The 17,482-nt window shown below is 45.8% G+C and overlaps 1 protein-coding gene across 2 annotated transcripts; it reads right to left on the bottom strand.

Annotated features, from left to right (window-relative positions):
- Positions 1–3,256: 3,256 nt before the first annotated feature.
- Positions 3,257–15,701, bottom strand: LOC128848793 (5-hydroxytryptamine receptor 3A-like). Of its 2 annotated transcripts, none has more exons than XM_054048954.1 (9): positions 15,624–15,701; positions 13,144–13,304; positions 12,743–12,787; positions 12,546–12,655; positions 11,887–12,056; positions 10,669–10,826; positions 8,554–8,761; positions 6,560–6,769; positions 3,257–5,820 (listed from the first exon to the last, which is right to left on the bottom strand). In XM_054048954.1, the coding sequence occupies exons 1-9, from the start codon at positions 15,667–15,669 to the stop codon at positions 5,555–5,557; spliced, it is 1,374 nt and encodes a 457-aa protein (XP_053904929.1). In that variant the 5' UTR covers positions 15,670–15,701; the 3' UTR covers positions 3,257–5,554. The 2 variants fall into 2 exon arrangements, with proteins under 2 accessions (XP_053904929.1, XP_053904930.1); XM_054048955.1 differs by having other exon boundaries at positions 5,634–5,820; positions 6,648–6,769.
- Positions 15,702–17,482: the final 1,781 nt, after the last annotated feature.

The following is a 17,482-nucleotide window of genomic DNA, read 5'->3' as shown; positions in this document are numbered from 1 at the left end:
ATATTCACAGTCAACACCTTTTACTGTGATGGTGTGGCGGGAAGATGGGAAATAATACTTATTAGTAAAGGAATATCCCACTTGAAAAAAGGCCTACTGCCTGTGAGGCTTGACCAATAGATGGCACACTAGTTGGGGCTGTTGCTTTGCTTAGTCATAGAGTTTAAGGTCAGAAGGGACCACCAAATCATCCAATCTGACCTCTCATGTATCACAGACCACCAACACCACCCAACACTCACATCCTAAATCCAACATTGAAAATTAGACCAACGTCCTTCATCCTCCCCGGTGTTTACTCCCTCCCTCCACTCCCCCAATTTCTTTATAGAAAGTAATCATATCCTCTCTGTCTTCTTTTTGCTAGACGAAACAAGCCAAGCTCTTCTAGTCTCCTGTCATAAGATACGCACTCTATTCTCCTGATCATCCTACTAACTCTTCTCTGCACCTAGTCCAGTTTGAATTCATGTTTCTTGAACACAGGTGCTCAGAACTGTACACAGTATTCCAGATGAGGTCTTGTACAATGGGATTAATACTTCCTCTCTCTCTAATGGAAATGCCTTGCCTGATGCATCCTAGGATTGCCTTTTTTGCAGCCACATCACATTGGTGGTTCATGCCTCCTTATCATCCTGCAATCGACCAACATACCTAGTTCTTTCTCCTCCTCTGTCACTTACAACTGATAAGCCCCCAGCTTGTAGTAGAAATTCTTATTATTAGACCCTAAAAACCCTTACACTTTGTACTATTGAATTTCATTCCATTTCTTTTGCTCCCATCTTCAAGATCATCCAGATCTTCCTGTACAATATTCAGATCTGTATTGACGATGCCTCCCAACTTTGTATCATCAGTAAATTTCATTAGCGCGCTCTTACTTTTTGTGCCAATGATATTAATAAAACTATTGAACAAGATTGGTCCCAGGACCAATTCTTTAGGAACTCCTCTAGTAATCTCCCTCCAGTCTGATATTCACCTTTCAGCAAAACCTGTTGCTGTCTCTCCTTTTGTAGTTCCTCATTCATCTTACAATTCTTGTACTAAGCCCTATCTTATCTAATTTAACTAATAATTTCCCATGTGATACTGTGTCAAATGCTTTACTGAAATCCAAGTATATCAGGTCTACCACATTTCTCTTATCTAAAGAAATCAGTTATTTTCTCAAAGAAGGAAATCAGGTTAGTCTGGCACAATCTACCTTTGATAAACCTATATTGCATTACATCCCCTTTTCCGTTTACCTCCATGAATTTAATTATTCTTTTCTTCATAATGTGTTCCAAAGTCTTGCATACTACTGAAGTTAGACTAACAGGTCTGTAATTGCCAAGATCCCCTTTTTTCCCCTTTTCTTAAATATAGGTATGATGTTAGCCATTCTTTGGTCATATGGTACTACACCCAAATACATTGATATATTAAAAGTCCTTGCTAATGGACTAGCAATCTCATGTGCCAGTTCCTTCAGTATTCTGAGATGGAAATTATCCATTCCCCCCGATTTGACCATATTAAGCTCTTTGAGTTTACTTCCACCTCACGTGATAATTTCCATTATTATACATTCATTTCCATCAGCCATCCTGCCTTCATGCCCTTGTTCCATATTACCATTCTTACTAACAATCAAATCAAAGTATTCATTTCATTTTGGGGCCAGATTATATGCTGATCATATGCAGCTCTCCTTTCCAGCAGCCTCTCTTCACCCCAAAGTCATGTTACAATATAGATCTTTACTCTGACAATTATAGTACATAGTGAGTCCTCGATATGTTTCTCAATGACTTGGTATTGGCTCTGTTACTTTGGCCAGAAGTCCCTCAGAGTCCAGACAATTGCTGCTTATTTTGATGGGCGGTGCATAAACTGCAGAAAACTAAGGGAAGTGTGGGAGTGATCATAAATAACCGACAGCTTAAGGAACAAGAAATGAACTGAGCATGATCAGTGTACAATGTCTATGGCTTAAAAGTCCAGGTAGGCTAGTATTTCACATTTAGTTTCAGGGTTACATCTTCACCAATTTCATATTCTGAAGGAATGCCTTATCCTTGTGCTACAGCGTGAGCGACAGTAACAAGTATTGCCCTGAATTAGCAAAACACGTATGCTCATATTTAATTTCAATCACATGCTTAAGTCCATTCCTGTTTAGCAAGACAAAGTGGCTGAGGTAATATCTTTAATTAGACCAATTTCTCTTGGTGAGAGAGAGAGAAGCAAAGCACTTAAGCACATACTTAAATCAATGGGTCTTCAATACACTTTAAACATGTGTTTAAGTCACGTAGACTTCGGTCTTTAAGTTAAATAATTCTTTCAGTGCTTTACTGAATACAAATGGACTTAAAGGTTTTGCTTTATTTGAGGCCTATATTGTTTGGTTCCTCTGACCAAGAATGAATTTTATAACGCAATAGAGTGGGAAACTATTTAATCCCAAATTTCTTTTGTGAAAATGCCACTGTGACTGGGTAAACAAACCCCACACCAGTAAGAAAGGGGTTCAGTAGCTGCTCTGGGCCCAAGCAGCCCAACCCTGCACACCTGCAAAGCATGCATGTCTTGGAGGAGCTCAAAAGAAGAACAGTCCAGCTCAGGAGGGTAGCAGACAGTGGAGGTAAACTGACTTGCACTATGAACTAATGAGAAGGAGCACCACAAGGGGCTTGTGCTGCCTGTGGCCAGGCTATAGTGATCTGACCTAGCCTACAAAAAATGGACGTGAGATGTAGAAGTGATCAGCGAGGTAGCAGTATAGGACCCCAAGGTGCAGGATTTAGCTACCTATCATTGGGCCCTGGATTGGAGCTTGATGGAGAGGATGGGCCCAGGCTCCCCTACCAGACCCAAAGACGGACAATGATATAAGTCTATCCCTCGGTGGGGAACCTAACTGGGAGAAGACCCTGAAGGTACAAGGGTTATGGACCACAAGACCCCAGTCCAAGAAGGAATCCCTGAATTCTCACTGAATTTTGAAGCATTCCCTATAATCAGACTCTTTATATGTACCCCGAAAAGGGTGAACTTGAAAGTGTGACCTGGCCGGAGGGCTGAGTCACTGAAAGGACAGACCATGGTAAGGTGGAATTGTAATAAGAAAGGGGAACGCTCCAGAGGAAGACAACCTGCCACCCCCAACCTGACCCGTGGGTGGCACTAGCAGTGAGTGTTCCCCTTCACAGCCACAACACTACTTTGCATTTACAATTTACATGGCTTCCAATTATCATAATCCATGTTAAAAACCTTTAATTAGATAAGTATCATTAATGCCCTTGCTACAGATAGGGATTTGGAGGCAAAGACAGATACATTTTGAATGGTCTGAAACCCTTAAGCTCTAAAGTCACTTAGCCACACTTGAAAATTTTATCCTAGGTGCTTTGCCCAACAACATACAACAATTCAGACAAAGACCATAGGGAATAGAACCCATGGGACCTCTCCAGGCCCCTCCTCTCTCTGTTCATGGAATCACACGTCCTCTCTTTTTAAAGCTGTCATTGGTTTTATGGAAATTGGAGCAGAGATGTCAATGGAACATAAAACTCAAAAGGTATTATACAGGGCTTCACCTCCCCCACTGTTTGGGCAAATAGATGGGTGTGGTTTGAGAGCGGCTGGGGAATGCAAAGGGTAACAAAGCATTCTTTTGGGGTGGAGCTTCCAAGTGTCTTGAGGGGGCACTGCCTGCATTAAAATGTTTATTGGATTTTTGATAATATGATCTCACCTCATTTATTTGGGATCCTGTGTTGCTCCATTGATGTGAGGATGGGATGGTGATGAAATGACCCCCTATGCAGGCCAATAGAAGCAGGGTATACTGGTGTTTACTGTAAGGGGTTAATTGATACAGGGTCATCTGTGAGTATCGTTTAGCCTGCAGTTTTGGACAAATGGGGATACTTCCTGAAGAAAGAGATTGGGCCCATCCAGTTGGCAGTGAAAGAACGAAATGGGGGAGGTGGCCCCAGTACTTGGTCAGGTCTTGCAGAAAACTAGAATTGGAGAGATGAAGGTGGCCCAGGAAAGGTGGGTAGCTGCAGTTCGGAGTCTGGGTTTGGACTGTCTGAATCTTTAACAGTCTCTTTGCAGGTCTAGTTGGGTATCTGACTGTTGGAACTGAGGGTCAGCTATTTCATGTGAGTTTAATACAGTTAGGAAGGAGGATAGATGCCATCCAGGAACAGAGGCCCTGGGGGTTCTGACAGGTGTGTTAGAGGAGATGCATCAGTGTGCAGGAGCCCGACTGACACAAAGTCAGAGGGTGATTTTATGGCAGTTGTTGTGAAATTATAGGGGGTATTCCCCAAGGGGGCAGATGATTTGGATCAAACCAGCCTAGTTAAGCATGAGATCAACACAGGTAATACCTGACCTATTAAGGAAGGCCCACATCACTTGCCTATGGTCCACTGAGAGGAAACTGAATGGAAGATTCATGAGATGGCGACTGCAGGAATTACTGAACCATCCAGAAGTCCTTGACTATCTATCCCCCATGGCACTGGTGGGCAAGAAAGACAGCACAACACAGATCTGTGTCGATTACCCACATTTGAATGAGGTGACCCACAAGGACTCAGATCCAATGCCCCACATTGACGATATGCTGGAGACGTGAGCAGAATCCAAATGGTTCTCTTCACTGGACCAACAGAGTGGATGCTGGCAAGGTGAGGGGGGAAAGTCACCCCATGTGAAGACCACCTTTACCAAGGGACAGGGCCTGTGGGAGTTGTGTCATGCTGTTTGGATGACATAATGCACCAGCTACATTTGAGCTGTTAATGGAGCAACCCACTATTCAGGTGTCCGTTTACTTGGACGACATGCTGATCTGAACAGGAACTTTTGTACAGCACTGGAATGGGCAAGTAATGTATTAGAGCGGTTTCCAGGAGCAAACCTAAAGCTCCACCCTGCAATGTGCCAGCTGTGCTGAAGGGAAACGCTTTCTGGGACACGTTGTTAGTGAGGAATGGACCTCCACTGACCCAGGAAAAAGTGCCTGGAGTGGCCAGAACTCCAGCATATCCGCCAGCTTCAAGGGTTCCTGGTGTTGTCCCTTACTACCAGAGGTTTCCTGGAGCTTTGCTGGGATAGCTGCCCCATTGCATAGACTAACAGAGAAGAGGTCACCATTCATATGGAGGGCCAGGCTGAGCTAGGCATTCCAAGAGCTGAAGTTGGCTTTGATCACTGTGCCAGTGTTGGGATATCCTCTGCCAGGTTACTTATTTGTGTTGGGTAGTAACTGAAGCTAGACTGGAACAGGAGCTGTGTTTTCCCAGGTGCACAGCAGACAAGAGGAGGTTGTTGTGGCCTGTTATAGTAAGACCCTCTAGAAACCGGAATGGAAACCTGTGAGACCCACAGGTAGCTCCGGGCAGTAATCAGAGCTAATGAGCTATCACCCTTCTGTTTACAAGTTCATCTCAGATTTACGTATCTACTTTGGATTTATAGACACATCACAGAAAAAGGAGCGCCTTTCCCAAATTACAAGTATGGCCTGTTAAACAGCTTAGAAAGCCCAAACTACCACAACTGTTATCAAAATAATGAATACTGTTAGGAGGTAGCAAATCAGGATGAATCTGTCAAGGACAAAGGCCACCATATTCCACTCTGATTTGGCCTCCTCTTCTCTCTTACTCATGATCATGTGACGACGGATCATTAAGAGCTCCAGGAGCACCTTCTTCAGCAGTTTAATTTCCGCACTGTCATGTTCTTTTTGTAAGCACCTCCTGGTTTGTATGTCTGCTTCTTTTTCCACCACAGAAGTAGCTACAATCACAACCAGAAAAATAATTGTATGTTAAGATGTTGATGGGGGACAGTTATTTCCAATATATTAGAGATGGTTTGGGAAATGTTGATTCTCTTCCGAAGAAGAAAGTGGTTCAGTGACTTGCCCTCAGCAGGACAGTGGCAGAGTTAGGAATGGATGCCCCAAGCCCAGGCCTGTGCTTTAACCATTAGTCTGCACAGCCACCTGTTGTTGTTGATGAAAATCAAAATCAACTAATCAATTAATAACCTGCATTTATGCAGCGGGTTACTGGTGAATGAAATCTGCCTCCCATTTCAGAGCCTACCTACTGAAGTGAGTTCACTCATTTCATGCGAGTCACTTCTTACCTGGATCTCACTGTTTCTTTTCTATACAAAATCAGCAAGAGCTCACCAGATTGGATCTCTGGGCATGTTCTTTGTGAAAATATCGTACTGTTGCTAAAACCAATGTTGGTTGTTTAATCTGCTGGACTCTGCTGCCATCTAGGGGTTGGGAGAATTGTTCCTAGTAACGAGGGAAAGTAATGAGTAGCCCCCCCCCCCCCCCCCCCCCCCCCCCCCCCGGCAGGAAACACACATTGCCCTCATTCAAAAAACATTATCTACAACTAACTGCAGTCCAGAGTCATCCTGGGAGGGGGAGAGTCCTGGTCAATGGCTGAGATGCACAAAGGAGCCTACGGGAGTTAAGTGCCCAGCTTGGCCCTGTTGGATTAACTCCAGTGGATACCTTTGTTTGTGTTCCTGACTCCCGCAACATTGCTTTCACTAACTTCTCCTGTGTCAATGCGAAGTATGAAAGCCAAATGCTTCAGTACCCAGATCTTCAGCCACTGGGGCACATCCGGTCGCACTGCTGAGAGATGCAGCATGTAGGAGATAAAGATGGAATCGACAATGCTGATTATCATGATCACCAGGCACACAGCACAGAAAACACCTGGAAATAATCGCAATAAAATAAGCACATCTTCTTGATCATGAATGTCACCTACCCACAATGGCCCAGATCCACAAAGGCACTTAAGTGCCAAAGTCCCAGCCTTGGCTCCGTTGCGATTCACAAAACTCCCACCAAAGCCTGTAGGTGCCTAACTCACTTGGCACTTACGTTTTCAGGATAAAAGTTCCCTCAGCACCTCTGGTTCTGCCTCTGAGTTTGTGCACTGCTGCCTCCCTCTAGCCATCCGGATGCCTATCTCCCAGCAAATCCCCAGAGCAATCCATCAGCCAGTTAAAGATGGGGGCTCCTCCTCTGCCTAACATGCATGTGGGGCCTGAGCCAGTAGGTGTTCAGAGAGTGCATACCAGATCAGGTCCTATTTAAAATCCAAGGGGAGGGGGGAGAAGAGGAGCAGCCTGCCTTATAACTTTTATCCTAGTGGTTAGAGCACTCACCGGGGATGTGCAAGACCCAGGTTCAATCCCCCACCCTTTTAAGGGGGAGAAAGGATCTGAACAGTGGGGTCTCTCACCTCTTTGAGTGCTCTAATCACTGAGCTATGGAGTCACTTACTCTCTCTGTCTTTCTAGCCCAGTGACTGTTTAAGTAGGTATGCACAGTGGAACAGTCATTGGGCCAGAGAGAGAGAGAGAGAGTGAATGTGTGGGGGAATGACTCTGTAGTCTAGAGGTAAGGGCACCCACTTGGGAGATGGGAGAGCCCAGGTCCAGACCCCTGCTCCAATCATGCCTTCATTATTTAATAATTTAGCCACAGTGGAGCAGCTGCAGCAGAGAGATGGCGGGCATCCCACCTCAGACTATCCCATAGTTCAGTGGTTACAACATACTCCTGAGAGTTGAGACCCCCGGTCAAATCCTCTCTCCACTTTTGGCAAAGAGGGGGGATTGAACCTGGGTCTCCCACATCCCAAGTGAGTGCACTAACCACTGGGCTAAAAGTTGTCATCTTCATCAGCCTCATCTCCTCCGTCTCTGACCACTTTGGGTGGCACAAGGCAGGTGCCTAACTCATTCCTGCAAGCAACTCCTTAGACGCCTGAGCTGTCTGGCTCCAGGAAGCTGCTTCCTGAACGCGGATGGCTAAGCAGAGCTAGGCACCTAAACCTGGGCTGCAGGAAGGTACGGATCTCTGGGGCTTAGCACACACTCCTGTTGTCACCATCTCCCATTGGCTGGCTTAGGTGGCTCTGCCTCTAGCGTGTTGGCTTTTGAGAACTGTGCTCTTTGGTGCCTCTCTCTCCCCATTCACTGCATCAGGAGCCTCAACTGTGAGGACTGTAGTGCTGTCCCGGTGATTTTTCTAGGCACCTGAAGGTTAGGCCCTGCGACGCTCAGTGTTGCAACCTCACTTCTTGGATCCCACCCAATGTATCTGTGTATCTTAGAGTTTTGTATAGTGGCCATCAAAAGTACTGAACGGTAAACTAGATCTGCACTGCAAGATCCCTAGGGCACTTCATGACATTTTTTGTGGGGGCCAGTTGATAGGACAGTGGACTGGGATTCCAGAAACCTGAATTCAAATCCCACCTTTGGCACCAAGCTACTGCGTGACCTTAGACAAATCATGTCTCCGCTCTGTGCCTCTGTGTCCCCCGCCCTCCCTCTTTGCCTGGTTTGAGATTGTAAACTTCTGGGTTCAGGGGCTGTTTCTTACAATGTGTTTGTACAGTTTCATAGTCCAATAGGGGCCTGAGCTTTAGGTGCTATTTCAGTATGAATAACCACAATAGTAATGACAGACTGTGCAGCTCTTACCCAAGATTGGCGTGACTTCTGAATTGGGAAGCAAATCGTTCAATATCAGCAAGAGCACAGAGAATCCCAGAACAACTGTTATTTTAAACCCCAGCCGCTCGCCTCCTTCCATCGGTATGAACATGCTGGCAACATCCACAAGCACCAGGAAACCGGCAGGGACTATGAGATTGATGACATAGAGGATTGGTACCCTCCGTATGGTTATCTGTTAAAGAGCAGCACTTGTGAGCAGTGCACTAAAACGTTCCGCCTCACTCTTCTAACAGAAAGATGGACACATTCTACCTGAACGGGACTTTGCTTGGGTCTCTCTTTGTTGTTGTTGTTTATTTATATAGCCCCAGAAATGTATCTTTTTTACCTTGTGCTTTAGAAGGCAAATAAGGCAGGATTCCTGCCCTGGAGAATGTACTATCTAATAGACAAAAACAAACCACAAAGGCACATTTCAGCACAAGAAGCTGTTGAGATGATGTTGTGAGGACATCGGGTTAGGAAGGATTCCTGGGCAAAGTGAGTATAAAGGAGTGTCTGAAGGAGAAGAGAAAGGGGGAAGAAAGGAGGTGCAATGTTATTCCCAGAGTGAGGCGCAGCAACACAGTAGGCCCAAAGCTGAGAGCAGAAGCAGGCAATGAAGTAAGCAAAAAGGGAGGAAGACTATACCGCACTGAAAGCAGAGATGTAGGTTAAACCAGAGGGAGACAATAATACAAGGCCTTGAAGGAAAGAGTGAGTGGCTCATACTTGATGCAGTGAAAGACAGGTGGTCAATTAAAGGGAACCAATGATGATTGCTGTGACTGGAGAAGTGAAAGAGACTGGAAACGTCAAGCAGAGACTGGAGATGGTGAGGCAAGAGGTGGAAAGCCAGGGATTAGGTGCCTGGAACAGTCAAGATCAGAGGTGGGCAAACTACAGCCTGCGAGCCATTTTAAGCCAGCCCACAAGCTCCCTCTGGGGAACCAGGTCGGGGGCCACATCACGCGGCTTGGCCCCGCTCCAGCACGACATGGCCCCACTCCGAGGGTCAGGGGCTGCTCCACGCGTAGGAGCCGAAGAAGGGACATGCCACTGCTTCCGGGAGCCGCTTGAGGTAAGTACTGCTCGGAGCCTGCACCCTTGAGCCTCTCCCCATGCTCCAACCCTCTGCCCCAGCCCTGATCCCCCTCCCGCTCTCCAAACCCCTCGATCCCAGCACAGAGCACTCTCCTGCACCCCAAACCTCTCATCCCCAGCCCCACCCCAAAGCCCACTCCCCCAGCCGGAACCTGCTCCCCTTCCCGCAACCCTGCCCCAGCCCTGATCCTCCTCCTGCCCTCCGAACCCCTCGATCCCAGCACAGAGCACTCTCCTGCACCCCAAACCTCTCATCCCCAGCCCCACCCCAAAGCCCACCCCCCCAGCCAGAACCTGCTCCCCTTCCCACAATCCTGTCCCAGCCCTGATCCTCCGAACCCCTCGATCCCAACACGGAGCACTCTCCTACACCCTGAACTCCTCATCCCCAGCCCCACCCCAGAGCCCGCACCCCCTCCTGCACCCGAACCCCAATTTTGTGAGCATTCATGGCCCGCCATACAATTTCTATTCCTCGATGTGGCCCTCAGGCCAAAAAATTTGTCCACCCCCTGGTCAAGATGAAGGATGACCAAGGCTGGACAAGGGATTTGGCAAAAATATTTCTTGGGTGACAAGTTTGAAAAAACTTTATTTATAAAATGGTGTGTATCATTGTGGTGGGACTTTAAGGCCAAACAGTCCTATTCTTGCATCAAGCCAGCAAGTTATAAAAAATCTATTGCAATAAGATGTTTTCTAACATCAACGAGCCAAGAAAGGAAATAACCATGTGATATAAGGAAATCTGTGTAGTTTCCTTTACACAGCTTTGTGTTCCAAAGTGATTGTGATACACAGATTTCCCCTAGCTCCTCCCTCTATAAGAAGAAAGTCAAGTGGAAAGGCTAGATTAGGAGTAGGATGGATTTTGAGTAGACTAATGCTGGATAGACAACAGTTGTGCTAACTAGATTATTAAATATATATTATAATCTGGGATCAAATTCCCTAGCTATAGGCTACATGTGCGGTGTGTGTTGTTTCCAGTCCTACCTGATATGTGACTTGACTCCATTCTTTCTCCTCAGTGGATACATTATTGCTCAGAACATCCACTTTCCCGAGGAGCCATTCGCTTTTCGCATAATTCTCCTGGGAAGCTTGTGTAACTGCAGAGGAGTTGGACTTGGGCACCACCACTATGTCCTGAACTATTTTAAGTTAGAAAGGAGAATGATATGGGTTAATCCATTCCCAGGGAATATGATTCATTTCTGCTTTGATGCATTTGGAAGGGCTCCTTCCAATGACAAAAACCATTACAGGCATGTGCTCAGTGATCACCTAGGTGTGTGAGTTAAAATCTCATCGCACATTCCTGCAGGGATATTCCACAGGGATCGTGATGGGCAGGTGTCCAAGATGGCACGTTCAGTCAATGAGTGGAGGGCTCAATCACCCAGCAGTCACTCCTCAAATAGCCTTACAGCATTGGCACCATCCTGCTCTCTCACAGTCAGCATGGCATTGCGAGATTAAAGGGCAGATAGGGCCAGAGTCACAGGGCCATGCTGGACAAGGAGGAGCAGCACTGCCAGGGGGAGCTCCTGTTGGGATCCCAGAGTTCCCCAGCATGAAGGAGATGTTGGAACACTTAGGACAGTACAGTATGATGGTCCCAGTGTCTACCTGTTGATGGGGAGGGGAATGGCTCCTCCCCTCCATCTTTGAGGGCCCTTCACCCCTGGAGGGTGCCAGGAAGGAGAAGTCCCTATGCTTTCTTCAGTGTGGCAAGCAGTTGTGCCTGGCACCCACACAGGAGCCCATTGCACCTTTTCCCCCACACACGTTCATGCAAGGATTGGACACCATCTGGCCCTAAACCATTAGCAGAAGAATGGGAAGGTGGCAATTAAGGTGCTGAGCGAGACTAAAAGCTGACTCATGCAGAACATTTTATCAAGCTGCGTGTGTATCTCAATGGAAGCCCCACACCTATTGAGTCAGCCCATGATGAATTCCCAGTTTGGGCAAAGCACTTTTGTGTCTTCAAGAAGAGCATCCTCTGGGTTGGTTCGGAAGGGACTGAACAAAATCCTCACCCCTTTTAGGAATTGTCTACAAGTTCTCCAGGGAGCTATTTATAAGTGCTCTATGACAGTTAGATTTCTGCTAAATAGTCTCCAAGGGTGACAACTTTGTTCACCAGCCCTTCCCATGTTACTGATGCTAAATGGAGCCCCCAGCATCCTGCACCAACCCTGCACGTACCTGTATGCACATAGGGACCAAATGTCAGATTGCACTTCTGGGTGTCAAATGGAAACTTGTAGATATCCAAGCTGCAAGTGCTCACTATCCTGATTGGTTTCCATTGGTTGATGGTGCCGTCACTGGAGAGGGACATGAAAGGAACTGTGGGGGATTGAGGATCTTCAGTCCTAAAGAAGAAAAAATGCATTGGAAATATCAACACTGGCTCCTTGAAGAGCGCAGAGGTCTTTGCCAATGGAGACAGAGAGGTGGGAAGGAATAGATCATTGGGCTTCTAGACAGTTAACACAGCCTTTGGTCCATGCATATGTAATAATGACGAGTGTTTAGACACTTCCTTGACTCATATCAAATAATCGATTTTGCTGCCTAAAATGATAGCGACTAGCAACTGAAGGAAGAGGGGAAAGGATGAATTTGTTGTGTTCTGTTAGTTAATGCACAGCAGTAAGTTGCAGTATGTAATGCTGGTTGAGAAGAGCAATGCCTTGCAGTTTATTTTTGTGTAGTTTCATTCATACAAAAGCTGACGAGAGTCCCAATAAATTACTGCATGTTACTCACACACATAATTCACCAGCCATTCACAGCCTCATCCCCAATTTGACACTGAAAGAAAGGGGACCCCACTCCTCAACTTAATACTGAGAATTTACATTTCAGAGACAAAGAGGTCAGGCTTCCATACAGAGTCCACAGGGATGAAGATCTTAGAGATTCCACAGAAGTTTTGGGGATCCCAAGTGAGGAACTGATTTTTCCAGCTCTGAAAAAAGAAATGGATTGTTAGGGGAAGATTCACATTTAGTGGGTGTGATAAAGTGACATGGTAAATTAAAAACATGATCCTCACCATTTGGAATCTCACTAGAGACGTAAGGATTTGTAACTTCTCATCCTAGAGGAAGAGAAAGAACTGAGTTCATATCTATTGTGTCTCTAATAAAGATGCAGAAAATTTCCTGCATGGGTAATGACTGCTAGATACAGGTAAGTGAGACCTAAAAGGAAGTTGAGATACCAGCAGCTAATGGGAGTGGCTGAATGGTGTTAGAGAAAAAGTTATGAGTGTTCACACAGGCTGGTGAAAAGAAGGATCTGTTGCACAGAGAAATTAAGGCCGCTTCCGCACTTGGGAATAGCACTGGCGCAGTATCAGTGGCCAACAAGCGGTGTAGCTGCATCAGTGCAGGTCCCTGAGTTGAGGCAAGAAGATGCAGGAATTTTCACCCAGGCACTGACAGAGTCCCTCACCAAGTCCAGGGTGGCATGTAAGCTGACATCAATTCTGACGATAGAGGGCTCTCTCCAGTCAGTCACTGGGCGCACGCTCATCAGGCGAGGATTAGCATCTGCAATACTCAGGTTGCTCATCACATCCCAATAACTGCATGTCTCCTGGCTGGCTGTCAGACCTGTTCCCAAAGAAACAGAGAGGGGCCTTTCAGTGCTACTGGTGAGGGTAGCTGGGCTCTCATCCTGGAGCTCTCAAATGGACTGCATGCATCTAGGACTAGGTCTTCTCTCGTTGGTTTAGAAGTTGTGGGTAAATTTAGTGCTGTTGATGGTCCTGGTTTGAGAGCCTTGAAAACTAACATCGTCTCTTTGTGCGTAGGCCAAGTAATTCACAATGCAGCACAGGGAGCAGTAGGGCAAACGCCATCACATCTCCCCTGCAGTGGGACTCAGCCCCAACTCCTGAGAGGGAGTGAGGATAATTCACTCCCCATTCCCAACTCCATGCTTGGCCTCTCTACTTAGACTGTTAACAAGGGTACTAACTCGCACCAGCTGTGATGGGGAGTTTTGTGGCAAAGACACTTGCCCCCGGAGGAACCTATATTTATAGTTTGCACTTATACAGCATTTCCATCTTCAAATCACTTTGCCACCACTAACTGCTGCAATAAATCCTTGCAGCTCCCCTGGACTGAGATCACCAGCTCATTTCATATAAGGCATCCAACAGCCTTCAGCTGGTAATAACCCAGCACTGGAGCATTCTGTATTACCAGCAAAATGGGCAATCAAATGGATGCACTTGCAAAATACCCTCTGAAAGAAGCATAATTATAATTATTTACAACACTTCAATCATTCCTAACCCTTCAAAATCTTCATCCTAGCCTTATTCTCCAAAGGTAAGATATCTCCCTGCTTTACCTATTTATTTATGTACATATGGATTAAGTTAATATTTCTTATATATGGGGCTACAATGGATCAAAAAAGAAAAACATAGCAATTGTATTTCCTGAAGAATGCTAGTCATTATTCAGCCTGTGTGATGGGGTGTACCAGGCCCTTTGAGGGCCTTTGCTGGAGGCCTTGTGGCCCTATTGCACCCCACCCCAGGAAAGGAGCATTGAAGGTGGGTCCTCCAGGCCTGCCGAGAAAGGCTGCAGGGAAGTGGCCACTCAGAGTGCAGCAGGCTCAGTTAAAAGCAGCTTCAGAGCTTGAGTACATGAGTTGCTGGCTGGAACCAGAAGGGTGAGGAAGGGCTGGAAAACAGAGAAACTCTCCAGGCAAGGAGACCTGGGAGAGACCCTGATCGACCAGGGATTAGATAGAGAGAACTCAAGGACTGTAACCCTAAGGTAACTGGTGAAAGTGACGGGACTGAGTGGGAAACAGCCCAGGGAGAATATCAGCAGCAACTATTAAGGGAAGCAGTACATGGCTGCTGTCATAGGGTCCCTGGGTTGGGACCTGGAATAGTGGGTGGGCTGAGTTCCCCTACTGGGCCCGGAGAAAGTGACCTAAGTCCCAAAAGGGGACAAGACTCTCTACTGAAAGCCTGAGAAAGGGGCTGGAGTTTAAACAGGCCCAGAATTGGGGCCAAAGACCCTGTTGAGGGCCAACCATATGTTGAACTTTGTTACCCCAGAAGGGGTCATCCAGTCACCTATTAACCAGGTGACTTAGCTGGAGGGCTGAACCAATGAAGTCCCACCCTGCAAGGGCAACAGCCAACAGGGGGCACTGGGAGCAGAGAAGAGTGCAGGTTTGCATCCAGCTGACAAGTGGCGCTCATGGAAGTGACTATCCTCCATAACCGGCTCCAATTAGAACTTGACAGAAAATAATATTGTAAATAACAGAACAATCTAACCCTTGATCTCCCTCCTAATCAACCTAGGGTTGCATTTGATCTGCATTCATGAATCAACAGTGGTTAATGTGAAATTTTCATCCATTCTTTGAAACTGGATGCAAATGCTTTGCTCTGTTTGGATATCCACAAGCTTTTGGGGGCTGTCCTTTGTCACTGTATTTTGAGTTTGAGCCATGTTCAGTAGAACAAGCCACAGGATGGAAGTCAAGGCTCCCTACCGAACATCAACCCATAAAAAAACACTTCCCACAATGGCTGCTATTCTACTTCTGACATTGATCCAAACTAAACAGTTTCACACAGAGAACGTAACAAAATGTGTCAACTTCAAGTTAAGTTTTATTTCACCGAACCATTTAAGCAAACGCAGCAGGAACAAACATATGCAAACCAAATCCAAGAAAAATTATCCCAGACCTGTTTTGAACTGGGCTGACACTGCTGACATAATCCCCTTCTGGAGAAGGGCTGCCCCTGTCTATGTCAAAATTTACGCCTTTCCCTCTGACTGTTTTCATAAATGTATGATAACAGGAGCATGAAGAGACAGGCCTTTATTAATTCTGGTTTCTAAGGCTTTGTGCTCAATTTCAAATGAAGGTTTAAGTCCAAAACTTACCTAATGCCAGGTAATTGACTAGTATAAATATAAGCCATCTTGTCATACTTGTTGCATGGACTGTAGGCACTAAGTGCCTGATCAGCTCCTGTACTGATCTAACACTGGATTTTTCTTTGCTGTCTTCCTGTGAGCTGTTTACTTAAAGGGAGTGGCAGGTTTCCATTAAGTCCCCATCACACAGGAAAGGAACAGAACAATATCACCAGAGTTGTTCAACCTGTTCCCAGCCCTCAGGGCAGACTTCGCTCCAACTTGACCTTATATATTTCATACCGTGAGGGCTCAACCCTCCCTGTGGTATGCAAGGGTGGGGAGAAGCATCCAGCAGGCACAATGCCTCCTGGACTCTTAGCGAGTTCAAGTCAGCAGGTCCCAGTGGCAATTTGCTAATTTAGGGAGGTGGAATGTGGACTGTAGCAAGGACATTGGGATTAACATCCCTGGGTGTACAGAACAGTTCTCTGCGATCTGTAATTGCCATGACTTGCTCTCTTTGACCATGACTGACCTCTGAGCCAAGGGATAGCAGCGCCTCCAACACCAGGCTGCTCCAGTACCGGTTCACAAGGAACAAGGCCATGTGCTGAATTACCAAGTCCATTTTCTGTAGCTACTGGGTTTTCCCGGGAGGTCCTCCAGCCAAATAGTGACCAGGCCTAAGCCATATTAGCATGTGGGGGGTATAGCTTCAAGACAAAACCCCAGAGGCTTAAAACTATTCCTGTCTCTCAATCTGTTGTCATCTCACCTGGGGCACAGTGGAATGGACATAATATCTTGATCTGTGGAATTAGTCAGAGGTCCATATTCCCTGGGGGGACTGTTATTTTTTTGGGTTAGTTACTATGAGGTCACATTTTCTTATGGGCTGCATTAAGTTCTCTTTGTACATTATTAGATTGCTATCCTGCTGAAATTGCACAGGGCGTTTCCACTGCTCTTGCACACATGGCTAAAATGGTTCAACTTGTCACATTCCTTGCAATGCTGTCCTAATGCGGGGCACATCTCCTTTACCTGCTCAAGCTATCTCCCACAATAAATTCATCTCATTATGGATATGGAGCTGGCTGGGAGCACACTCAACATTAATGCTGATTTTCAGTAAATCTTGGAGGACTGGGGACATTCCAGAAGACTGGAAGAAAGCTAAAGTGATGCTAATTTTTAAAAAGGGTAATGAGAATGACCCATGTAATTATAGGCCTGTCCGCCTGACATTGATCCTGGGCAAGATATTGGGGTGGCTGATACGGAACTCAAGTAATAAAGAAGGGTAATGTAATTAATGCTAATCAACCTGGGTTTATGGAAAATAAATCCTGTCAAATTAACTCGATATTTTTTTATGAGATTACAAGTTTGGTTGATGATAGTGTTGATATAATATACTTAGACTTCTGAAGGCATTTTACTTGGGGACTGCATGACGTTTTGATTAAAAAACTAGAATGATATAAAATTAACATGGCACACATTAAATGGATTAAAGCTGGCTAACTCATAGGTCTCAAAATGTAACTGTAAACGGGGAATAATGATTGAGCTGGTGTGTTTTCAGTGGGGTCCCGCAGGGATTGGTTCTGGTCCCTATGCTATTTAACAATTTTAATCAATATCCTGGAAGAAAACATAAAAATCATCACAGATAAAGTTTGCAGATGACACAAAAAGTGGGGGAGTGGTATGCAGTGAAGAGGACAGGTCACTGATTCAAAGTGATTTGGATTGGTTGATAAACTGGCCACAACCAACCAATATGGCTTTTAATACAGCTAAATGTACATCTAGCAACAAAGAAACCAGGCCATACTTACAGGCTGGAGCACTATTCTGGGAAGCAATGACTCTGAAAT

Source organism: Malaclemys terrapin, chromosome 14 (genome assembly GCF_027887155.1).
Source record: "Malaclemys terrapin pileata isolate rMalTer1 chromosome 14, rMalTer1.hap1, whole genome shotgun sequence".
NCBI classification, from domain to species: domain Eukaryota; kingdom Metazoa; phylum Chordata; order Testudines; family Emydidae; genus Malaclemys; species Malaclemys terrapin.
The sequence above is the reverse complement of the archived record's forward strand: the minus strand, read 5'-3'. Positions and strand labels throughout refer to the sequence as shown.

Excerpts from the sequence above, each read along its gene's own strand:
- LOC128848793 (XM_054048954.1), bottom strand. The coding sequence starts at position 15,669 with ATGACAAGATGGCTTATATTTATACTAGTCAATTACCTGGCATTAG. Across the intron at positions 8,762-10,668 it reads GGAGTCAAGTCACATATCAG|ATAACCATACGGAGGGTACC; the intron begins GTAGGACTGGAA and ends GCTCTTTAACAG. Across the intron at positions 6,770-8,553 it reads AGAAGTCACGCCAATCTTGG|GTGTTTTCTGTGCTGTGTGC; the intron begins GTAAGAGCTGCA and ends GATTATTTCCAG.